Source organism: Ciconia boyciana, chromosome 1, assembly GCF_034638445.1.
Source record: "Ciconia boyciana chromosome 1, ASM3463844v1, whole genome shotgun sequence".
NCBI classification, from domain to species: Eukaryota; Metazoa; Chordata; class Aves; order Ciconiiformes; family Ciconiidae; genus Ciconia; species Ciconia boyciana.
The window spans coordinates 90,697,426-90,723,089 of NC_132934.1; the positions used below are offsets into that span (position 1 = coordinate 90,697,426).

General features: G+C 46.1%; 1 protein-coding gene across 1 annotated transcript in view; it reads left to right on the top strand.

Moving 5' to 3' along the window:
* Positions 1–22,887, top strand: part of ARHGAP31 (Rho GTPase activating protein 31) — a 65,498-nt gene extending 42,611 nt beyond the window's left edge. The window contains exons 4-12 of the mRNA XM_072881950.1: positions 3,206–3,288; positions 3,923–4,030; positions 5,757–5,902; positions 7,682–7,880; positions 9,644–9,768; positions 12,134–12,193; positions 12,875–13,501; positions 13,836–14,149; positions 15,038–22,887. Coding sequence (XP_072738051.1) covers positions 3,206–3,288; positions 3,923–4,030; positions 5,757–5,902; positions 7,682–7,880; positions 9,644–9,768; positions 12,134–12,193; positions 12,875–13,501; positions 13,836–14,149; positions 15,038–17,506 — 4,131 coding nt within the window. The 3' untranslated portion in view covers positions 17,507–22,887. The remainder of the gene's footprint in view (positions 1–3,205; positions 3,289–3,922; positions 4,031–5,756; positions 5,903–7,681; positions 7,881–9,643; positions 9,769–12,133; positions 12,194–12,874; positions 13,502–13,835; positions 14,150–15,037) is intronic.
* The last annotated feature ends 2,777 nt before the right edge of the window (positions 22,888–25,664 follow it).

The window sequence follows — 25,664 nt, forward strand, 5'->3', positions numbered from 1 at the left end:
AAATTGGTTTTTAGAACATTTAAATTGTTTTTTAAAATCTTGTGCCAGCTCCCCAAAATGTTATCACTTTGGATTGACCTAAAAGGGATTTTTTTTTAATCTCCGGCTTTTTAGTTTGTCTGCTCAGCCACAAAATCCATTATTCATGAAGTCTACTCAGTAGGGATTTATAATGGGTAACCCAGCTGACAGGAAGCACAGTTAGATACCAAGAGGAAAGAAAGAAAAAAGACCAGTTCCCCAAGGAGCAGAAAAACCGCTAGGATCATGTGTATGCATGGGGTGTCTGGACAGAGAACAGTGGCAGCTGTGCCTCGGCAGAAGAGCGCTGGTAGGAGTAAAGGATGCATGCTAATCCCAGCCTGACTCAGTTGGAGCTGTCTCTGAGATGGGATAGGCTCCCCTTTGAGTCACCAGAGTGATTCAGACATTTGTGGCCAAGGAAAGTCAAATTCTTAATGACTAGGGAGGGGTTGGCCCTTTGGTCATCACTATGTCAAGTTCACGGATGTAACATCCCAGTCATGACCTCACTGGCTATCAACTTTTGCAAAATTATGCCCTCTCATGTTCTCCAGTTCGCCATCTTGTATTCTGATGATGGATGTTTGTTTCACAGGATAGATAAGTTGACTCTGCTTGGTTTGTTCTAGCCTGGGCATAGAGGGACTGACTACTCCCTCAGAGCAAATCAGCTGTAGGAGGCCAAGCCTACCTTCTCTCTCCGGACTCTATTCCACTTATTAACCAGGTGTGCTGGTTTTGTCTGGGGTAGAGTTAATTTTCTTCATAGTAGCTAGTATGGGGCTATGTTTTGGCTTTGTGCTGGAAACGTTGATAATACAGGGATGTTTTACTTACTGCTGAGCAGTGCTTACACAGAGTCAAGGCCTTTTCTGCTCCTCACACCACCCCACCAGCGAGCAGGCTGGGGGTGCACAAGAAGCTGGGAAGGGACACAGCTGGGACAGCTGACCCCAACTGACCAAAGGGCTATTCCATACCATATGATATCATGCTCAGCATATAAAGCTGGAGGAAGAAGAAGGAAGGGGGGGACATTCGGAGTGATGGTGTTTGTCTTCGCAAGTAACCATTACGCGTGATGGAGCCCTGCTTTCCTGGAGATGGCTGAATACCTGCCTGCCGATGCGAAGTAGGGAATGAATTCCCTGTTTTGTTTTGCTTGTGTGCGTGGCTTTTGCTTTACCTATTAAACTGTCTTTATCTCAACCCATGAGTTTTCTCACTTTTACTCTTCCGTTTCTTTCCCCCATCCCACCAGGGGAGAGTGAGCGAGGGGCTGTGTGGTGCTTAGTTGCTGGCTGGGGTTAAATCACGACACCAGGGCTTGTGAATTGTGCACTCCCAGGATCACCAGTGGAGTAAAAAAAAATCCTAAATGACATGAATTCATACTATGATTAACAGACATGTAATAAATGGAATTATTGGTTCTTCCTTAACTTCTGTATTCCGCTGCTGTAATCCTGAGTTTTGGAGGGGGTCTCAGATTTCACAGGCACAACATGTATGGATCAGAAATGTGGCTTGGAGGTTTGAATGGGTCATAACCTCAGAGAAGCTGGTATTCACTTGCTAAGCATTAGGTCTTTGAGACCTAGAAGTTAAGTATGGGAATGAAAATCAGCAGTAGGGGAGAAAATACTGTGTATGATCTAGCTGAAATATAGTGTTTTAGATGCACCAGTTAAAGTTTGTATTTCTCTCCTTCTTCATCTTTGGACAAGGCTGTTCAACTGGAAACCTTTTATGAGGATCACAGAGTTCTTATACTTAGGATTTCTGGGCTAATGGTAATAGGATTTTTTTTTTTTTTTTAGAAAGGAGCTGTAGCTATGGGTAAAAAGTACTAGGAGGAGTTAACCTACATTTAATTTGGGCAAAACAAGTGCATCCACATCTCATGTACACCAAACTAGTGCACTCCCTTGTTTTTCTTTGCCATCATACCAGTGAGTAAGTTCAAACTAGGGGACATAGATCTCAATTCCCAGTGTTAGGGAATGAAACATGATTCATATTCATCTCTGGCCTTGAAACTGGCAATGTTTGGTTTGCTGGTGGTTGTACATGAGAAGTGGTCTGCTGGGAAAAGGACAGTGACCAGAACAGAGATGCAGCATCATCAGTGTGGATGTTGTCGTGACTGCTACAAGAAGATGCTTCTCTAGTTGTGGCTGGTAATTTCAGGTTCATAATGTTTAAGCGACGGGTGGTTTTGGGATGGGTTATTTCCTTCCTTTCCTTCCCTAGCAGTGCTGACATCCGTCTGTAGGCAAAGCTTCTGCTGGCAGTGTGGGTCCCAGCATCTTTCTTTGAACTTGCTCCAAACTCCAGTGGCAGTAGGGTAGGCAGGAGGTTCCCAGACAGTCATGCATTGTTTGAACTCACTGGTGGTTTGTGTCCCCCCAGCACAAATATTGAAAGGGAGTAGCTGAAGAGATGAATACCAATGCAGTAAACTTCTAGGAACACAGACAAAAGCTTATCGTGGCTCTCTAAGCTCTTGGTCCATGGAGACTTGCTAAAGACCACAATGTATAACCTTGATTCTGTCTAACCTAGTCTAACCCTGAGTATAAGAATTTATTGATCTACATAGACAGTGATTTTGCTAAGGCTTCTCCCATCATAAAATATGCAAACTCACACAAACTATAGCTATCTTCATATGACAGCCAAAAATATTGCTTATTTTGATGAATATGGAACCTGTATATCCCAGCTGTTTTCATTACACAGGGGTTGAAAGATCTATTTTACTTTTAACACAGTTTTGAGGGGAGGGGTATAACTATTTTTTTTAATTATTATTTTCACTTTTCTCTTTCTCTCTCTTTCTACTCCACCATCACTGCACAAGTTAAAAAAGAGAAAAAGAACAAAAAAAAGAAAAGAAACATAACTCCTAATTGAAACTCTCAGTCCTTAAACACCCCTCTCCCCAAAACATTGACCACCCTGTCCCAACGTGTGGGAAGGATGTACTGAGACATAAAATAACAATGCAGCAAATCTCTGCTGCGCTGGGAACACAAAGCAACTTCTTCTACCAATAGCCCTGTAAGGTAACAAGAGAGCATTTCCTCTGAGACAGACTGTCTCATGTGACCCTCCTTATCCCTCTTCCTTTTCCCCTGAGTCCATTGCCAGGGTGGACTGTTTCCTTGTATCTCCACAGGAAGCAGTATCACGCTTTCCCGAGGACGAGCAGTTGTCACGAATTCAAAATGTCATCCAGGAGCTCCCTCCTTCGCATTACAGGTGAGAAGGTGTCCAGCGAGGTGCTGAGGAACAGTGTGGTGACCCTCACCATCAGGGAATATTGCCTGAAACAGCACTGGAGTTAATTTCCAGAAGTTAATTTCCAAAAGCTGACTCACCATTTCCAAATCTGACAACAATTTATCTGGCATTTAAATATCATTGAACAAGCCGTTGTAAGAGATCAAACAAGCTCTCCCTGCTGCAGTCTATCATCCTCCTTTCCCAGGTACGACCCCCATGGCACCCTTGGCCAGTGTTCTGGGTGCAGTGAGGAGAAGAGGGTCTGCTGGAGGCACTTGAGCAAGAGCTAAGCCCTCAGCCTTTGCAGCATCCCACTCCTTCTCCTATCCATCTGCCATCTTCCTCGCACCCACTGTGCTAAGGATTGTTTGGTTCCTGCCTCATCCTTGGCCACCCCAGAGCACAGTTGTCCAGGTGTTCACCGCCATCCCATGTAAATGCTGGTGCTGTAAACCCTCTGTCCTATGGGGTCTGTTGTGCCATTGCAGGCGCTGCCTTCCTTGAGGCGGGGACAACCCTGAGGCCAGGGCTGAGTCTGAGTCTTGCTGTCCCAGTGGGCAGGCATCGGTCACTTGACACTTTTTTCTCTCTTCATATGAAACCACTGCAGAACGCTGGAATACTTGATCAAGCACCTGACTCACCTCGCCTCCTTCAGCAACATGACCAACATGCACACCAGAAACCTGGCCTTGGTGTGGGCTCCCAATCTCCTCAGGTACGGTAGAGAGTCCTCTAATCCAGAAACCAATGCTGAGCTCCAAGGGGAATGCCAGCACCTCACCCTGGAGACCCATCCCTTGAGGGAAACGCAAAAACGGGGAAAAGCAAAACAACTAAAGGGAACAGTAGAACAGAGTAAACAGCTTTTAAAAGGAGAAAAAATTCTTCCAGGTTGAATAATCTGAGGTCTTACTGCCAGCATCCAAGGAAGCCTGTGGTTTTGTGTGTTTCTTATAAAAAAAAGCTGTTATTTGCAAGTTGAGCACATTGATTTAAAAATGAGGAGTTAGCTCATCACTGTGGAACGGAAATGACATTTCTGACAGTGCCAGTGCTTCTGCAGTGGGGCGGTGAGAGACAGCAAGGCTTGGAAAGGAGGGCAACAGGGAAATAATACTACAGGCCTGTGCCCAGATCTGCTTGAGCGTAAGTGAGGTGAGCTTGGTGGGCTTAAGATGGCAGCTAGTGTCAGATCTCAAGACCACCAGCTAGTTTGTCATGTTTGCTATGCCTGGCACTCTGCTGGGAAGAGGCCCAGATAAGATGCAGGCAGACGTTTGGCTGATATGTTGTAGAGCTAAGCAGAACAATAAAAAATAGTATCTGAAAAATAAATATTGAAATATTTTGTATCTTGTTGAAATTCCCTTCCCTATCCATCCCATACGCGTGTATTGAGAGGAATGAACTATGCAGGGAGAGTCCAGGACTGCAGCTGGGCAGGAGAGGGCCTCTGGCAGAGCTGGTGGGGAGAGCCCTGGGCTGGCAGAGGACAGGAGGGAGGGACATTGGCTAGAGAGGTACAGGCCCGAAAAGCATTCTCTAAAGAGTTATCTCGCCCTTTTAAATCACAAAACAGGCAGAGCAGGTTCTGAAAATGAATCAAATATTGAGTCTATTGAATATCACAAAGTGGACCTTTACTACTGAGACATTTTCATTCTAGCATCTGTCCTTGTCAAAAAAACTGAAGTCTGTTTCCTTTTGCAATCTTTTCTAAGTAAGTGCAAGTCCCAGGGAGGAAAAGAAAGGAGCAAGCAATGCAACTGCAGTCTCCTTACAGGGTTATCCTCTTGGCAATGCCCCAAGCTATTATCTAACACACCAGTCATTAACTTTACAAAGGATCCATTGCCCAGAGATAATTTCTTCAGCAACACTTTGGCATGTCAAGATAAGGAATGTTTCTGCTGAGAGCAAGAGTGAGAATGTGGGAGTGCAGGGGGGCAGAGAGGAGACTACTGGGGCACATGGCAAAGCATTGAAAAAAATTGGCGTGGGGAAGACCTGAGCATCGTTCTAAGGGATTTCACTGAGAGATGACTGAAGCATTGAGTAGGGATCTGGAACCAGTGTTTGAAGGCTCCTGCATTGTCTTTCAGGCCCAACTTCGAAATAGCTAAAAGAGGAGCATAGAGGGAGAAGAGTGGAGTTTGAGAGTCACAGTTTTATCTACTGCTGAAGAATGTAAAAGTGAAGCAGGGAAAATAACACCGGCAGGAAAGAAAGCAGCAGAGGTGACAGAGAAAACAAGGAAAATAATTTTCAAAAGAGTGAAGAGGCAGAGAGGATAAGGGCATGTGAGGCAAGGAGAGAAAGAGGTGCAGCAAGAGTGGGGAAAACATCCCTGTTCCAAGTCTTGCAGGAAGAAAGCTGATCTCTCCTTCCCAGAGGCTGCGTGTGAGAGTGCTGGCTACTAGTATACCTTTTTCCTGGGGCAGGTCAAAGGAGATTGAGGCGGTTGGCTGCAATGGGGATGCAGCTTTCCTGGAGGTGCGAGTGCAGCAGCTGGTGATCGAGTTCATCCTGAATCACGTGGATCAGATCTTCAACAACAACAGAAAAGCCAGCTGTGCAGAGAACATTGGTAACAACCTCCCTGAACCACTCTACGTGAAACTTGCCATGTACTCCAGCTCTAACTGTATCCCTTTCCACTAATATTTCAAGCACATCGACCCTTACCATGCTCATAGACACCCCCAAACACACCTTGAGCCCAATCCCTCATAACTTTTGTCCTCTTCATCTCCAACTCCAACATTTTATTTTTGAATACTAGCCTCTTTCATTGTGCTCCCAGATTGCCCTATGGCTCATCTTTTGCATGATCTTACTTGGCTTAACCCTTTCTACAAAAGGAAGACCACCTGATTGCTTCTCCATCCTGGCCTAAACTTTCTCTCTAAGCCCATCAGCCACAGTCTCAATTCTTCTCTCAGGCTCCCCCAGTTATATTTCCTCATACTGATGACACCTGCCCTGCAGCCACCATAACCACCTGAGTCAGAGGCCACACACTTCCAAGATAAAACTTAGGCTTGTGTTCTAAAAACTTATGTCTTGTACTTGGGGATGTTTTATTAAAAGAGATTTTTTTTTTTCCTGGGACATCAACAGTCTTGGGAGATGCTGATTTTTGTTATTTAGTGACAGGTTTGTTGTCAAAATGCTTTTAAGTCTGGGAAGTGAGAGGGCTTGGATACACAGTGACCTCACATAATTTCAGAAATATGCATTGTTCTGTTTTACACACTGGGAAGACTCATAATACCTGCAGAAGTGAGGGCGTAACATTTCTCCTTTCCAGCCCCTTGTCAACTTGACCCATCCACCTTTCCCTTGACATGTGGCATTCCCTGCTAGTCTGTCCTTGGAGCCCACAGTTCCAGTGCAGTGCCCTGCTTGACCTGTAGCATCCCTGCTCTGCCAGTGTGGGTGGCATTCCTATGCCCTTGTTTATGCCCTGGCAGAAAGCACGGAGTAAGAAACTGCTCCCATACTGCCTTAAGCATTGCAGCAAAACTGACTAGTAAATTCCAAGGCTTCTGGTTGTACTGCAGGTCACTGGCCCAAAACTGACCCAAGTTTTGTAAGTGCTGAACACTGCTGGCCTTTAACATCTGTGTGGAGTCAGGAGAGGAACATGCTGATGGTCCCAGTTGATTTCTTAGTGGCAAAGTGCCCCTTCACCCAGCCCCTCTGCACAGGCAGGAGCTTGCACCCTACTTCAGCAGAAGGGCTAAGTACCTAATGGACTACAGAGACTGAGCTTCCTTCATGCATGCCGAGGAGGTCTGTTTAGGACAGGGCTGTTGGTGGGGCAGCATATGGGAAGTTGGCTTTGCCTTCAGTTTCCTGGGCTGTTGGTCACACTCCTTTCCATAGCCCTGAAATGCATTAGGAAGGTAAAGTAATGTTGGTTTTTAGAACAGTCCCCCTTCCTGGAAAAAGACAAGGAGAAAGATGTGGAAGTGAGAGAAAGAATTAGGCACCAGGTTTGGATCAGGGACTGAACTGCTCCAAAATCTGGGAAGGGAGGCAGGGAAGGAAGAAGGGAGGAGAAAGGGGAATGTGTGAATCCTGGTGGTTTTCAGAGACTCCTCTCACACCGAAGCATCTACAGCAGAGGCAGCAAGCCTGTGCAATACAGCCTTTGGCTGGTGAGTGTGGCCCCTGCTGGGAATGCATTCAGATGGATAAGGTTGCTGGGGAGATGGAAGACTTATCTGACAAAAAGCCTCTCTCCCTGCACGTGCTGCTCCTTTCCCCCCTCTGCAGGAGATGTTCCAGTCAAATAAAGACATGAAGCTCTTGCTCTCATCTCTCCTCACCCCAGGCGGGAATGTATTTTCTTGCTTTTCAGAGAGTGCATCCGTTGTGAAAAGTCTGACCCTCCCCTCGGCCTCCCTGCCGATGAAACTGGTGAGCCTGGAAGAAGCACAGGCACGGAGTCTGTCTGCCTCCCACCCTGCTCGGAAGGAGAGAAGAGAGAACAGCTTGCCTGAAATTGTCCCTGTAACTGGGTCCCTCTTCCACACAGTTGTTGACCTCCCTGACAGCAAGTAAGTGCCAAGAGGAGTGCAGGTTCCCCAGCACGATCATGAATTTTTTCCTTTTGTTAGCGTGATACCCCCACACCAGCATGCATGCATCTACAGCCACCATTGAGAGAAAATTGTGTGCTCTTCTCAAAAGAGGCACAGCTGCTCCTGAGAAGCATTGCAGTTGCTGGGTTCATAGCTCCACTAGTCCTCATTCCTCCATTGGGGCAGAACCTCGCAGACCTCCTGCAGGAGGAATGAATTGTCTTTGCATCCTTGTGTCAGCTCAGGGTTTGGCTAAACATGGGCTGAACGTGGAGCAGGTCAAGACACAGCTTTCCTTCGAGTTCCACCTGCTGGCGGCTGGTCCACGGCGCGCCTGGTGACATTGACCTGCTCGGCTTTATCGTTCTCCGGGTTCCTCTGCACTCATAGCCAAGCAGTAAGGTGAATTTTCACTCCTAGCATGGAGATGTTTTTACATAGTGGCACCTATGCCAACTATGCCTATGCCAGGAGAAGAGTCCGATTTCAGCTGAGGTTGCTGCAGCTGTTGGCACTGCTGCCCAGCATAAGTATTTATCTATTGGTCTATCTATCTGTTAATATATGGCCACTTTACTGCCTGGTTCTGAGAGACTATAACCTCTGCAGCAGGAGGCTCATTAATCTACTGAACCATAAAGCACCAGAGCAAAGATATTTATTTGCACTTGATATATTAAAGCAAAAATGAGCCATCTAACAGAATACTGGCAAGAGGATAACCAGCTTAAGACAAAAGGGTGTATTGCCCCTCTAGAGTGTCTTTTCCTTTCTCACTTCAAGAGAACATTCCTGTCCCCAAAATATTAGTCCTCTTTGTAGGACTGATTTGTGCTCTTCTGAGTACTGATCTGACAGAAGAGCAGAACTATGGGGGGTAGAAAGCCCATTATGGAGAGCAAGACAGGAAGATAAGAGGGTTCTTGCTCTGGAAGAGGGGAGATTGAAGGAGGAGTCAGAATGGGTATGTGCAGGAACTGAAACAGAGCTTCATGCAGTAATTTGCATAGAAGAATACTGGCTTCAGGAGTAGCAGCTTCTTTCTGTTTAAAGCTGGGATTTCCAAAGAGACACAGGGAACTGGTGTCCCACTTCCTCTGCCAGTTACGAGAAATTGATTTAATTCCCTTAAGCCACCTCCTTTTTCGTTAGTACATTATACTTGCATATGATCATATAACACCTATGATTAAATTAATGTTGGTCTGAGAAGCATTAATAGCTAGTTTGTATTAAGGGATCCTTTTATTTTCACAAATTCATAAAAACTATAAGATGTGGACTTTAAAGGATAGCTTTGTGCACTAAGCAATAGTACCAGTTCCATCAGTTCTCTGGAATTTATCTTGCATTCTGTCATTAAAACCTGTTAAAAAGGTGATTTTTCTTTACTGTATTGCAAGATAGTTCTGGCCCCGGAAAGCTCTGCCTCATGGAGACAAGCATGGATGATCACTCAATCACAGTTGCTGTAGCATGATGCCAGAGCCAACTCTCCGAAGAGTCAGCTTACATGTCTTTCCATCCATGACGCAGTTAAATCAGCAATACAGATAAATCACTTACAGAAAAGCAAGAGTTGGTTGTGTAGCTATGCCTTGCATACCTTAGAATTAAAAGAGGTGTAAGAAGAAAAGAGGGACAGTGTGGAGGGGAGAGAGCTCAGAGGCTTTTGTGGGATATTAAAAAGACAAAAGTCTCTAGGGTTTGGTAACATCCTGAGCCCTTTTTCCTTCCAGGAGAAAATTATCTACCAAGTCCAAAAAATGGAAGTCGATATTTAACTTGGGCCGTTCTGGCTCAGAATCAAAGTCTAAACTGAGTCGAAACGGGAGTGTCTTCGTAAGGGCACAGAAGCTCTCTGGTAAGAACACACTTTTCAGTTAAGTATTTCTCTCTGCAGCTTTCTCCTGCAATATTGATAGCGATGGGCAACCTGTATGCACATTACACTAATACCATTAGACTTGAGATAGTCTAATGGGGTCATGTTTGTTGCCTGGTTTCATGCACATCTCATTTTCATGTGATGGTGAGAAGCACCCTTTCAGAAGGATATGCCAGACAGCTACAGTAAATATTCCATTTTGGTATGTGATAAACAGCTGTTGTTGCCCAGCTGTCCACTCTTGCCATTTGGACAAATGTTGCCATTAGTCCACTCTTCCAGCCCAGGCAGCCCCTGGCTCCTAATGTTCCTTACATGGCACTGGGTGAATGGCTGTCCTTCCAGGCTGTCCTTCCACTAAAGAGCATTAAAGAACACAAAGAACTGTGTTCAGTGTCTTTGTGAAAAACAAGGCGCCAGGAGTTCCTAGGGCTCCTGGCTCTCACTACTTTGAGGGAAGCTATTACTTTTGCAGAATTTACAAGAGAGAAGTTGTCTTTTCTCCTGGCTGTAATCCCAAGTTCTAGCCCCTCCTGAGCTGCAATCTCTTAAACACTCTGCTTCCTAGAAAATCACATGGCAGTGCCAATTCCCAGTGTTCAGAAATGATGACTCAAGTTCTAAAAATCATGAAGTTGACTTAAAAGTAATCACAATTTCTAAAAGAAAGCATACCCTTTTTTACCTGAGTTCATAAAGAAGTGTTTTGGGTTTATATGTCCTAGATTTTTTTAGTATCTCCAAGTCAAGAAATTTACTTTTTAAAAAGAAGATGAAGGTGGAATTTTTTTTAGATAATCTCATGGCTCCAGGAGCTGGTCTTTGGAGGAGCATTACCAAACATTGCAAGACTTGAAATAAAATAGTTAATGTTGGCAACATTACCTACCACCACATATAAGAGAGGCTGTATTTGAATCAGAAGTGAATGTGAAGCCAAATGCTGGATCCAGCTCTTTTTGGACCCCTGCTTTCCCCCATGTTTTGCATGTACAGATGGCCTCGCATAGGGTGCCCATGGCAGACCTAAAAATAGCTCTCCATCCTATTTTGATCACTGGATCACCTTCTCACTTTTATAAGGAATACTCTGTCCCAAAATAGTGCTAACCCAAGGATGCTCAGGAATGACTGGAGCCCAGTGGTTGTGGGGGCCAAGCCTTGTTCCAAGCACAGTACTGAGTGACAGGAGGCTGTACATTTTCACCAGCAGGACACACAACCACACAACCATGCGCAGAGATTTAGGCACTGAAGTAGTGCTTTTGAGAAGCAGTGCTTTACTGCTGCCATGTTGTATTTTTGTGTGCTCTCTGCTTACAGCTTAATGTGAGGAAACAGATGAACTTGCTGTTGAAACTCAGCGCATGCTTTAACACAGTTTGTGTCCATGTACACAAGTCTGCAAGTCACATAAAACGCGAGCTCCACAGATTGTATTCTGTTCCTCTGGGAAAGCAGAGCCAGCACTCAAGACATCATGCCATATGAACATAAAAGGTAGCCAGGACTCCATATAATTGCAAAAAGTAGCTGGAGTTTCTCATGTAACAGTCAGTCCCAGAAGCCTTAATTATATAAACAAATTAAGTCCAACAAGCCTGCTCACTTTCTGCCTTACCTACTTTGTGCAACATTGTAAACAGCAAACTTTGCTCCCAGACATTTTCCAGAGCTCCAGGGACCTTTTTGGGCTGCCAGAGACTAACTTGTCTTCCTTGCCAGCTACATTCCCCCCATCTCCCCTTTTCAGAGCGGTAACAGCTACACGCTTCCAAAACCTCTCAGGAACAGACCTGTAGAGTGTCTGATCCCAGCAAGGATGACCAGGAAAACAGGTTGCTTACTGCCCTCATAAATTTCCTGGAGTACTTGCTGGAGGCAGGGTATGCTCATGCCAGCAAAAGAGCCTGAGAGTGCAATGTAAAAATAACCTAACATTTGCTATCAGGAATGAGAGGTGAGAAGGCGTTTATGTCAGTTTAGTTAAAAAGTCCCCACATCCAATAGCCTGACTTGATTGGGGAGGGCAGTGGCGCATAACGGCGTTGGGGATGCTTATCTGCTTCACAGTGGAGATGGTGCTGACTGGCTGGGTTAAGTATAGCTCTCCACGTGTCCGGCAGGTGCAAAGCTGTTGTTAGCAGATCCCCAGCTGTGTGGACAAGTGTTGTGGGTAATAAGCTGTGCGGTGTGGATACAGGGGAGGGGAATGCTTGGAAATGGAAAATAACTTTGATGTCTGCCTGGCATGCCCGTCTATATGGGCTTTGGTCTTTATGGGCTGAAACCTGCAAAGCCACAGGATCTGAAGCCTGTTTCTAAAACTCATTTTCCACAGAAAAAGCAACTATTCGGCCCGCGAAGAGCATGGACTCACTGTGTTCCCTGCCAGTGGAAGGTGAGACGTCAATAACCTATACTGTAAGGGCAAAGGATTGCACCTCTGCATTCTCAGCTTTCGCCCATGCCTGCATGGATGCTGTGGTCTGTTTCTTTGACTATCTGACCATATTGTGTACCTTTGTGTGCTTGTGCCATGGCTGCTGACATGTGCCCCCACCTTTGTGTGCATACATTTTTAACCCTTTTCTGTATCTTTTATGTTGGTGCATGCACCTGAGAGTTACCACTGTGCCTAGCTGCATCTTTATTAGCAGTGGGATTGCTTCGATTTCATTCTTGGTTATTCTGGGCACAAAATTCCCATTTATAAGGAAAAGTATAAAGCAGTGAAAAGTGCTTGCAATAAGTCAACAAAGCCTGGAGCTGTGATCTTTGTGGGCAATGCACGCTAGCCCTGGACTTGGCTGTATCTGATTGAGAGGGGCTTCTAATAAAAGACCTAGGTGATTCCACTGGAGGGCATCCTATCCAGCCCTGCCTGCCCAGTTTGAAGGAAGCCCCAGGGCTGGAGCCTGGAAGGTCTTCAGTGCCTGCTGTTCCCATCTCTCTGGGAAAATGTGGGTGTTCAGCAGGGCAGGACTCATCCCTGCAGGGACTGAGGAGGGCTCCTCACAGAGGAGGGTTGCTTGTTAGTGCTTTGCTTCCCATTGACTCCCTCCTGTCTTCCCAACTCTAGGGGAGGATGAAAAGAGCAGATTCAAACGGGCAGTAACTACTGGAGGGTTTTTTGTTCCGGTGATGAAGATACAGACAGGAGGCACAGGCAGCTCATACGACCTCAGCAAGGAGAATGAGTGGGAGCGGGAAGGATCTGCCGTGGGGGCCAAAGGATGCTCAGAGCCAAGTGGGGAGAAAGGTCCTCCCCGGACACCGCAGGCAAAGTCACCCCCTGAGCAGCTGAAGGTCTTCTGGGCAGCAGAGGATGCTGAAAACGAGCAGACTTCCCCCAAAGGCGGCCGCATGTTCTACACCTCCGAAACAGCCACCAAGTCAGGCTTCCCAAGCAGCCTCTTTCCCTTGGAGGCCTCTCCTCGTCACCAGAGGAAAGCCCTGAACATCTCAGAGCCCTTTGCCGTCTCTGTCCCTCTCCGGGTATCTGCAGTCATCAGCACCAACAGCACGCCCTGCCGCATGCCCGCCAAGGAGAAGCTTTCCCTCTCCAGCCTAGAGGAGCTGTCTTCCCTGGTGGCTGAGAGCACAAGCCCCTCTGCCCTGGAAGTGGGGATGCACACAAGGACAGAGCAGGTGCCGGAGCGGAAGGAGAAACAGCTGGGGCCCACCCTGCCAGCGGAAGCATCCAGAGGTAAAAGTGTGTTAAGGAGGGGGATGTGGAGCCTCTGTTGGGCTACTGGAGGTGCCCTGCAGCTCGGTGGCATGGAGGTTGCTCCAGCCTGCTCTTGTGGCAGGAAAGAGACCAAGCTGTAGTAGGGTGGGTGTTGATGGTAGCAGGTCAGGTTGGTGCTTGTTGCAGTAATGAGACTGGGGAGGTGGGTGGCCTCCTGGCAATGTCCTGTTGTGCTCGGAGGGAGGTCTTTAGCTTTGTTAGTTGGCACTGGGTTGAAACAGCACCGCTGTGTCTCAGGGCACATGTTTTCAGTCACAAGTAGTCACACCGTTCATTTGCATTTCTGATCCAGGCTCTCACCCTGAGGAGCTGGTGACAGCCAGGAAACCCGAGGCCGTAGAAACTCCACCGCCAGCAGCAGAAAATCAGGAGACGTTATGTGGGCAAAGCAGCTGCACAAGCAGCACCAGCAGCCCCCGGCAGTCATCAGAGCAGAGTCCCACCTTGGAACAAACACCAGCCTCAGAGGCTCATACGGGGCCACTCCCTGCAGACAAGGCAGAGCAAGGACAGCACAAGACAAAGGATGTCTCCTCAGAAGGCAGCTGTGGCCAGCAGGAGATCGAGATAGCTAAGACAGAAGAAGGGCTGCACTTAAGAGATGTGGTAAGGAAGAAGGCATGAGAAAAAGATGGGGGACAATGTCATGGTGGTGACTGGGAGGTTGTTTAAAGTTTCATTGTGTGTCCGTAGTCATGAAAACTCAGTCTATGATCTAGGCTAAGCAGGGTCAAGAACTGACCATGTACTGATTTCACTTCTGTCCATGCCACCATGTGGTGATTTACCTTTACACAACTACCTACTGTCCCCTTTTGGTCTTCTTTTCCTGTAGCTGTATGATTGCAGTCCATACAATCTGTCTGCTCTGAGACTTTCCAGATGTGAGACTGTCCGGATGTCTGAGCATTTTGACCCATGGTGTCTGAATTCCCCTTCTATTTTTGCTGTCCCATTTGTCCTGGACAGCCTGAACAGTCATTTTTTCTTCCATTCTCTACACACTATTTTATTATTACTATTATTTTTGCCTCCTCTATATCTCTACCAGAGGTTTTTCACCACGTTTCTTACAGTGATACTCATCTCTGGACAGCTATTTAAAGATCTGTTGACATAACTCCTTGAATAGATTATTCATTCCAGTTTGTGTGCGATTTGGGAATGCAGGTCTGGCAAGGCCAAGCGAGCCTGAATGGGAAGAGCTGGGAAACAGGCTGAGACATTCCAGCTACCCATTCACCTCACTCTTTCAGCACATCTGTCCAGGCCTCATTTTGGCTGCACCTCAGATCTTCTCCTCCATAAACCCACTTGTTTATAGATGTATTTCCTTCCTTGAACTGGTAGCAGTATGCGTGTCTGTGTTTCTGTACCCATGAGTGTGCTCATCCAGAAGCCTGTCTATTCTAAGAGGGCTATTTGAGGAAAATGGAGGGGTATTTACTGGTAAGTTGTGAGCTGCCAGGTCATGGCATTTCTTCTGTTTTTCAGAATGAGGAGGACCCTGCGAATGCCCTTCTAGAACCACTGTGGCCGGAGATACATCAGGAACTGAAAATTATCGAACCTGAAGAGGAGGTCTTGCTCTTGCCAGCAGCTGTCCCCAAGACGGGCCCAATTTCTGAATCCTCTTCTTCAGTACAAACAGATAGTTCTTCCTCTAGCCCAGGGCAGAGTCCAACACTGTCTGAGCAGAAATCTGCAGGCAGAACACCACAGATAACAACTCAGGTGCCTTTATTTGGTGCCAGTGGCATGGAACGACAAGACAGCCTCCACAATTGCCAGTCTGATGTGGTTGCACAGCAGAACTGTGCTTCAGTCCTACCCAAACTGGGTACTCTTCCGACTGGCACAGCTGCTCCAAAGAACCACCACCCAGTCGTGGAGAGCAGGAGTGAATGTCTCACTCCTCCCCTGGACTGGAAGCTTCATAGTCAATCAGAATTTAATGAGGTTGCCCCAAGTGATGAATTTTCTTGTTCCAAAGCAGCATGCCCAGAGTCAGGGAGAGAAAAAGATAGCACTTGCCAGCTGCAGAGGGAAAAGGATGGTCTTACCAGAGTCCAGACTCAGAGGGAGAAGCCTGAGATAATGACTGCTGATAAAAGGGACACATTCTCCTCCAAGGCGCTGAGTGGAGCTGGAATCCAGGAGCTGAAGGAGGGCAATGCTGTTAGCAGAACCCATGATGCTGGTGACCAGGATGACGAGGATACTTGGACAGATAATGTGCAGAGCTTAGAACTTGTGGAGCCATGGGAGGATCACCAGTGGGTTACAAGCCCACTCCATTCCCCCACCTTTAAGGACATTCAGGAGAAGATGACACAGGAGTTTCAGCCACAGAGCCAGAGAGCAGAGACAGGCCTTTCTCTTAGACCACGATTCAGTCGCAGCCTCTCCCTGGACAGTAAAGACACAGTGATGAGTCTGTGGACTATCCCATTCTCCTTCATAGATGCCACTGACCAGCAGCAACCATGCAGTGACATTCTGCCAGTGACTTGTGAGCTTCCCAAAACACAACCCATCTCCCCCTCTAGTTTGGGCAAAGCTAAGCAAGATGAGAATGGTACAAGTCCTCCAGAAGAACCTTCAAAACCTGAGGAGCTGAGGTACCCCCTCAGCAGGGAGGAAGCACCAGTTGAGAAAGAAGGACCCTCCAGAATCCCTCTTTCAGAGCCAGATGAAAAGAAAGTGGATGTGAGCAAAGAAAACCCTTGGAGCTCAAAGCTTGAGCTGTCTTTACCATACCAAAATAGCCCAGGCAGTTCCTCACAGGCGAAGAACACAAGGGAGGAGTTATCCATGTCTCAGAACACTGCCCTGGGAGGAGAGACTATTACCAAAGCATTGTGCTCTGCTACTGAGTCACAGCTGAGTAATAAAGGTGAAGAAACACCTCGCAAAGTGAAGACTAGACCATCCTCCCTCAACTTGGATTCACTCCTTCCAGCCCCAGATTTCTTCACATTTGAGAGCCTGTCCATGCCCTCTGCCCCTGGGAACCTCTTGTGCGGGCCGAAGGAAGTAAAAAGCAGTGATTCTGTCCCATCCCTGCTGACTGCCTGTCCTGCTGCCGGTAGAGGTGTTCCCTGGGGGTCTCCTTTCAATGCGCACGTGGATCTAGACTTGGATTACCTGGCAGTGGCCCATGCCACCACTGGCCGTCGTAACTCTGCCCCTGTCAGCGTGTCGGCGGTCAGGACCTCCTTCATGATTAAGATGTGCCAGGCCAGAGCGGTGCCCGTGATACCACCCAAGATTCAGTACACCCAGATCCCCCAGCCCCTGCAAGCTCAGAATGCTGCTCCACCAGCTGAGAAGAAGGAAGCAGAAGCCAAGCAGGCTGCCAGGCAGACTCAACAGGTGGTATGGAGCCACATGGAGGCCCCCAAGAGCCCACTAACAGAGAAGAAAGCCAAAGCAGAAAAAGAAAACAGTGACCCAGCTCAAAAGGACTCAGCCTGTCCTTGGCACAGCAGCCTTGGCTCTCCACTGGAGCCATCTCAGTCCAGTCATCATCCCACTCTGGATGCCCCTGTTCTGCGCCGAAAGCGTACCTCTGAGGGGGAGACAGCTGGAGATAACCCACAGTCCTCAAAGATGGAGAGGCCATCAGGGTTCTCCAAGCCTTCCTACAGATCTAGGCCTGGGAGGCCCCAGAGTCTGATTCTCTTCAGTCCCCCTTTCCCCATTATGGACCATCCCTCCTCCTCAGCAGACTCCAGGGTGTTGTTATCACCCATAAGGAGCCCCACTCAGACCACTTCTTCGAGCCCCATTTGTGGTGATCTGTCTGAGACTTCGCGGACAACGCCTGAGGGGGTGACGCTGCGGAACAAAATGACCATCCCCAAGAATGGCCAGAGACTGGAGACCTCTACTAGCTGCTTTTACCAGCCCCAGAGGCGCTCTGTGATTCTGGATGGACGAAGTGGGAGGCAGATTGAATAGCAACTGCTTTTCTTATTCCTTTTCCGTGGTGGATGGGATGGGAGTGTCTAAGAGCAACTCTGTTGCCGTTTTGCTGTTGTTATAACTATTTTGTGCAAGATGGACCCAAATCCTTTACGGTTTCCTGCAAAGCATTTTGCTACAGAGGGTCATAGTCTTTTTGTCTTGCTTTTCCTTCCCTTTCTCATCCCTGCCTAGTCCTTCACTGTCTGCTTTTTTTTGTAAGCCAGTCCCAGGGAACTTGCATTTCCTCATACTTATTGTCTAACAAGCCCTGTGAAAGTCTCATCCTCCCTATGGAGAAAAGGAAAAATAAATCTCAGTATAATTAGAAAATAGGACTGGGAGGAAACACTGTTCCAAAGCACTGCAGCACAGGGTGCAGGGACACAACATCTGCTGAGGAGGTAAGTCCAGATGTTTGGGACCTCCTTCCATTGTTTCCCAGCCACCAGTGAAGGACCATGCCTATCCATCTCTGTTGTCTGATTTAGACAGTGTAAATAAATAGTGCAAGGAGACTGGGGATAGCTGAAGAGGAAGGTGAAGCTGGCACGAGCAACTCATACAGAATATGAGACACCCAAGGATGTTCCAGTGATAAACATACAACTTGAAGGCACTGCCTCCAGCTCTGTCCTTGCATCAAAGATGTGCTCTTTCTAGCATGTGCAAGTGATGAAAGTAGCTGGACAGGAAACACCTAGTTGTTCTTTTAATCTTCCAAGTCCTCCTCATGAATTTTGTTGTGCTCAGCCACAACTTCCTTGGGCAGACAACATCCATGTGGCTGGGGAATGAGTGTGTAGCTGACTGTCCAGAGGTAGAGACTTCTCAGGCTGGTATCAATGATAGCAAAGATATGGTCATAACAAAGGCCAGTATCAACTATTTTCATCATTGCTTAAAGCCAGATGACACCTGTGCAACTATCTCCGGCTGTGCTCCACACTGCCAACAGCAGAGAAAAGCAAGAGGATCTTCTGATCTGCATGTCCTTGGGCTATTGCCCTCTTGCACCCTGACTGACATACCTTTGACCCTTGGTCTTTCATTGCCACTGTGTGGCATGTTCCCACGTGCTTCTTCCTCCTTTAAACTTCTCCTTGTGATTTTACACTCTTTCTTTGAGAGCATGGCTGGCTGTCACCTCCCTGGCCCTCAGTGCTTTCAGATTGATTAAGGGTATGGTAAAGAGGATGATTTGTGGGACTGCAGAACAGATCATGAACAATATCCTGAGAAGGGGATTTGAAGTGAATTAAACTCTCTCCTGAAGGGCCGTTATTGTTACAGGCAAATACATGTTCATATAAGCAACAGCTGCCGCAGGAATAGAATTAAAGCTTCCTTTCTAAATCCTCTAACTCTGCGTTAACCACAGGCTCATCTATTGCCTGGTGTATGACTGTGGGTGATTGCAAAGTCAGGTGCAGCCTGTGTTGTCTCTGCAATTTAAACGTCACTAGTGACTATGGAGGAGGTGGGAACACAGGTGTTGCTGCCAGCACTGAGATTGTGCCTGTAATGGTGCTTGCAGGGGCCATCATTCATGGAGATGTCTGAGTCTGTAGGCCCTTGAATAGGTATTATGGTCTATAGTTTAAGCAGTAACTGAGCATCTGGTAGGAGGTGCTATAGCCACCACAATAAGTGTCAGTCAGAATTTCCCAATGGATGTATGTTTAGGGATTTTTTTCTGAAGTACTGGCATTTTCAAATTGTTAGCACACTCAACCCATGAGCTCTTGGTCTGTACTGAATGTGTCACTTGGTTAGCATCATTGTGGCTGGAGGGCCCAGTCTGAACAGTGCTTTCTCTGCACTCTTTGATTGCTAAAGGGGCGAGATGCCAGAGTACTTTTGAGAAGTTCTGGGCCCACAAATGCAAGGAGATATCTTCAGCAGAATTTTCTCCTGCCATATCCAAAGGGTCTGCGGAAGAACAAGTGCTTTTCCTTGTCACCAGTTGCAGTCTTTGATCCTTCCCACTGTACTCCTCCCTTGTGCATAACACAATATAAGAGAGTACAGAGCAAAGAACTAAGTCCGTGCTGTTAGTTTTGTTGAGGGAGAATATTAAACTAGACAAGGGCCTGGAGTTCTTGTTTGGGTCCATGTTGTCTCACAGATGTCAGCCTATGCTTTACCTGGGCAAGCTGTGGACGGCAGATCCAGAATATGCAGCTTTATGATGATCATATTATCTTCCTCCCAGACCATAAGATGCCTGTGCAGCCTCCCATTAAAACTAAGGGATTGCCAGTCCTCCATGCTCCTCATAATTAGAACAGCTCTGCGCTGCATTTACATGGCACCCAAATGCCTTTTTTACTGCCTCATGGGAAAGCTTTTAACCACCACGGCTGGGTTAATGGCAAATGACTTGGAAAAGTGTGATACGAGGTATTGTGGTAAGGCTTTACAGAAAGTAAAAGTTGTGGAAATGATGCCCAGGTTTTTTTGGCATCAACAAAATAGTTTACTTTGGGCAGGGATTTATATTCTCTCAGTTCCTGGAAGTTTTGACTGCCAAGGCATCTGGACCAGAGCCAGTGAAGCTCACAAAGTAATGTACCAAAAGAAAAAGAAAATGTGATGAAACCTTGGCACCTTAAATCCATTCTTTTTTTTTTTTCCCCTCTCCTTGTTCTCATATAAGCTGATCTATGAACAAGAAATGAGGTCTGGCAATTTGTAGAGAATACACTGTCTCAACTCTTAACAGCGTTCCAGTAAGTAATAGCACTTTTGGCATAAGTGGTGAAACTCCTGCAAGAGAAAATTATTATAAATCTTTACTTAATACTAAAGATCAGCCTCAACTAAAATCTGTATCCAGACTAAAATTTTTAAGGGTGTTTCGGAATTTGAACTCAGATCCAGGTCCTGGATTTTAATTAAGCAGAGATTCTGTAATGAGATCTCTATTTTGTCGCTTGATGCTATCTCTATCTACAATTTCATCTCCAGCCTTCAGCTTATGTATCAAACTTCCAAGAGCCTATCCAGGTGGTCTTAATGCAGACACATCACTATAGCTCTGTTGTCACAAGCAGGCTTCTATCAATAGAGCTGAGATAAAGCCCCAGATCCTGAAAAGCTGGGACTACTTGCTTAGTTGCAAGGCACACCATTGCACAGGTATCACCATTCCCAAATCCAGACCCAGACTTCTGCAGAGTTTCTAATGCTTGATGATGGATCCATGTTGATACTGATAGTTGCAGTCAGCTGCAAGGACCAAGGCTTGATAGTTGGATAGATCTGGAAGACAGAACCCATCTCCCATTGAGTGGTGCTGACTGTGTGGTTGGAGCTTCCTGAGATCCAACTTTACTAAGCCATTCCTGAGGTCAGCTTCAGGGTCAGACCCGATGTCATCTTTGCTTCAGAGCCCTTAGGTTGTCCACTGCCACTCTGCAGTAGCAGACTGAACCTGAGACTGGAAGCTCTTCTGAAGTTCAGGGTTTTGCAGTGGTACATTGCGGGTACCAAACTCCTGCCCTCCAGCACAACCCTGCAACGCTAGAGACTTTAAGAAAGGATCTGGGGTTTTTTGCTTGGTTTTGGGTTTGTTTGGTTTTTCCTGTGAAGCATTATGGAGAAGCATAGATCAGATTTATGGGACATGGGTCTGGCCCAGAATTTGAAGTTTTCTGTAGGGGAAAGCTAAGTTGGTTGTTCTTGATGTTATGAAAAGGACCTTTTTAAATAGACTGTCACATCATTTGCAGCTCTGCAAGGATCATTTCAGGGACCCTGCAGTACATTCGAGCCCCTTGAGACTGCGAAGAGTGTAAAGGCCAGTCCCTCAGTCATGATACGGTGTCACCAGCAGGTATTGCTTGTGCACTTTTACCAATGGGAGACAAGTGACTAAATTTTACTTAATTCTTCCCATGTAGTCAGGGGGCTTGTGTAGCTTCTGTTAAGGGTAGCTCAGAGTGAAATGGTTGGGCTGGCAAAGATGGGAATCTCCTGATGGAAAGGAGGGACACGGATAACGTTAGCTCATGTGGGAGCTGCCTTATGGGCAAGAGGGTAAACAGAAATTAGGATTGTATTTTGTCGTATAAACCACATTCCTCTGGGCTGTCCATCCCATGCTATCACTTCAGAAAGACTGAAGCACTTCTTTTTTTCACCTTTAGAGCTTCCGAGGAACTTAAGTCTGCATTAGAGAGCATCCAAAAAGCCCTGCAACATTTTCCCTCATCCAGAGTCCAAATGGTGCAATCAAAGTCTTTTTTCTTCCTTTATGAATTCTGAAATGCCTATAGTGGTGAATATTGTGTTAAATTTATATATATATATATATAAAAGAACATTCTATATAAATATATTAAAAAGGAAATGTAATTAAAGTGAAGGAATTCCCTAAATAGAATCCTGTACATCTGTGAAACTTGGGCTGATGCATGGAACTGTTTTCTGCTGCAACTTTTGTAGCACTGAGGGTGTGAGATCAACTGGCCTTTTGCCCACAGAGGAGAAGCTAATTAGTTCTGGCTAATCTGTGGTGGGCAGAAGGCCTGAATCTGCCTTCCTGAGCCGGATCATGTCCTGGGAGAGGAGGGATGAGATCAGGGGAGACCAGAGTGCAAGAACTGATTTAGCTTTCCACCACAAGCTTCTCCCCAGTCCGTGAAAATGCAAACAATCTACTGGAGCGTATATTAGCTTTCAGGCATGCCCAGGTTTTGCAGTTGTCCCTTTTGCTTCTCTCCATCTCTAGAAAAAAAAATATCTCTAGGGGTAGGGGAGAAGCTGTAGCTGATCCCAATTTGTTTTAGCTTTTGCTTGCTCCTAATAAATGTAAAGGCTTGGTGATAACTAATTCTGCTCCAAGCAAGGAATGGAAAGCTTGCCATGAGTTCAACTGGAGATGGAGCAGGACTTTAACAGCCCTGGAAAGGAAGGATGGCAGGAGGCAAGTGCTTCCTCAGGGCTCCATGCAGCAGCCCAGACCTTAGATCTTGTTCTTGCAGGCACTGGTCCCCTTTGAAATACTATTTGCTGCCAGGTCAAGGGAAGGGCTGGAAGTCAGACACTGTGAAAAGGACTGTCCCCATCCCACTGGCCCTGGTTTGTGATTATTTCTCCTGCTAGTTCTGGTGGATTGTATTTTTGTTAAGCTTTGTTCTCTGTGTGGACTTGCCTGCCTTTGCGCCTTATTGCTTTAAAAAAAGAAAGAAAAACAACAACCACAAAAAAAAAATGTTTTGCCAGGTCTCAGCCATGAGATTAAACTGGAGTTTTTATAAAAACAGACCTGTGCCCTAGTGGTGTTTTGAAACATTTTCTTTTTCCTGGATTAGGTTTATGAATGTGGTGCAAATGCATTTGTCTTCCTCTGACATGGAGTTTGAGCCCTTCTTTTGTTGTGTGAGTGGCCAGGGCACTAAGCTGTGTTTGTCTGGGTTTTGACTGCAGGGATGAAAGTTAGGACCTGATCACACACTTTTCTGATCGGAGGTTATGAGGGCTGCAGCTGCTCTGCAGCTCTGAAAATGAAGTGAGGGCTTGGAGACTTCTGTAGAATTACCATTATCTGAAATGCTTTAAAATTTCCAAGGGTAAAATTCATCTTTTTTCTTACCATTTCTAGTTCTACCAGGCTGAAGTTTCAGTGATGCACAACCACGTCCTCCCATTTAGCACATCTCCTGCAGAATTCTGCCTTGCCTGTGATAATGTAGAGCAACGCAGAATGGAGTATGGAAATACTTCGGGATCCTAGTGCTTGTAGAGGGGAAGCCAAGCTGGAACAAGAGAATTAACTATGAAGCCTCTGGTGCATCGTGTATGCAATTCTGTTGATTTGTAAAGGACAAGCAGGAGCTTAAAAAAATTACAAATTAAGTTTCCTGGTTCTCTGGATTCTTGCAGTGCCATCATTGATTCAATCTCTGAGCTGTAGTGTGGAAGTGAATATTATTAGTATCTGTCCTTTATTCTGGAAAAAAATGACAGGGGTTCTTGTGGTTGTAGCCTCAGTGGGCATACCTGCAGTTCAGCCTGCTCTTTGTTACCCTTAAAAAGCAGATGAATCATTAGGTTAAACAAAATACTTATTTTCCCTACTCAGCAGCTGAACTCAGGGCTTGACTCCCTTTCCTACCTCCTTCATGACTTCAATTTCCCTTTAGGAAAATGCCTGGGTTGTGCTGGTTGCTTACCATGGTAACTGGAACACAAAGTGAGAGAGAAAACCATGTCTGTTGAACTCTGGAATTGTTGTTACCCATAGCCAATTATTAGTGCTGTCTGAGAAACACTATTTTTGTATTCTTTGTGCCACAGAGTCTAGCAATGACTTGGCCATAAGACAAAGGGAGAACCTCAGACTGCCCTCCAGCATTCCCATGGTTATGAAAATCAAGCAAAAGGCACACTGCAGACCTGGTCATGCTCCACTCAGGACTAAATTAGGGTGCTTAAACACGTGGAAGTGCTTGAACACAATTTCAGCCAATTCCTTTTGCCTGCTTTCCCATCACTATGAGTTTGAAAGTCTGACTCAGGACAAACGTCTGTGTAGGGTGTATTAGAAGCACCAGCTATAACATCTCGGATACTTTCAGCTAAGCCAAAACCAGGATTAAGCAAGTTCCCAAACTGGCTGTTAACCAGGAAACAATCTAACCCAGCACCAAAGAGCACTTGATACTGGTGTCTCATGCATCCTCCTTGCAACACAGGAATCCAGCAGCTGTGGGATACAGGACATGTCTAATTGGTATCCTACTGGACAGAGCTAAAGGTCAACTGGCAGCAAAGGGAAGGCAGGCAATGCAGGGAAGGAAATTTAGCCCGGTGGGGGAGACTTAGGCCAAGCTGGCACAAGGCATCAACAACACCAAAAAGAACAGGATCATAGTGGCCAAGATAGAGAAAGGCAGTAAGATCTCTGAGTTCATTTTCCGTGTGAGCAGGATAAACTTTTCAAAGAACATGTGTCACCACAAGGGTAAAGGATGAACAGTTTCAGAGTTAAGGATTAGAAATGAATGGGAGCTGTGAAGCTCAGACCTGGCCAAGTCCTGATGCCCCCAATAGTTTGATACAGTATGAGTATTAAAGCAAGAATGTTTGGTTCACACCATAATAAAAAAGGGTAGCTATTTTTTCATGTCTTATTTGCAAACCGCAGTGCGAGATGAACCACATTTTGCAAACCTAGAAAATTCATAGGAATTATGTGATGCACTTTGGGTCCAGAGACCCAAAAAACTGGACCTGTTTTCTTCCATAGCACATCTGCTACAGGGAGCACATATCTCTCTATCTTTTAAATCCCTTATCTGAAAAGACCAGGAAATATTTGAATTCAGTTAGAGGAAATGGTTTCAGAGAAAACTTAGTAGCTGCTAAAGAATGAACCACAAGGGACAGGAACATGGGAACAACCAGAGCTGGAGAAAGGAGAAAGACATGATGATTATTAAACAGGGAAAGTCTCCAGAGAAGTAAAACCCAAAAAGGAAAAAAAAAACAAAACCCAAAAAACCCAGCCATAAGATACAGTTGAACCAGTCTGAAAAATATCAGGTAACTTCTTCTTTCCCTCCTCCTTCATAAGAGTCAGGCAGAAGTTTAGATCAGAAAAAACAGGTGCTCACAACCTGCTTTAATCACCTTTTTTTTATATTGTAAGATAATTTGCTTTAAACATCGAGAGTCAGACAGTGGAGGCAGAAGAGAGATGTAAAAAGACTAGGCTGGTTATTTGCAGGGATTATTTGAAGTGGCTTGGCTTTACCTTCTCCAGCCTCTGTGCCAGCCACAGTACCCTGCTAAGGGTGAGCGTTGCCTTGGGAAAAATAGAGGGAAGGTTTTCAATCCTGCATTCACTCACAGTCAGTAACAGCCCTGGGTAGCCAGAGCAGCTCACTGCTCATCACTTAGCTCTCTTGCAGAGTTTATCTCAACTAGTGAATGTGCAAGAACTGCAGATAACCTTGTCTATGCTGGAATTTCACCCCAAGAGCAAGCTAACACATTCAGAAACACCCTCACTTTTTTTTCCTGTTGAGGATAAGCCCTCAGCAGTCATCCTCAACTCCTCACGCAGCAGGATCTCCTAAAGATAGATGTCTGAGATTACAGGGAGAGTTCTTGCAGGAGGTTCCCAGCATACCACACGTTGCAGAGG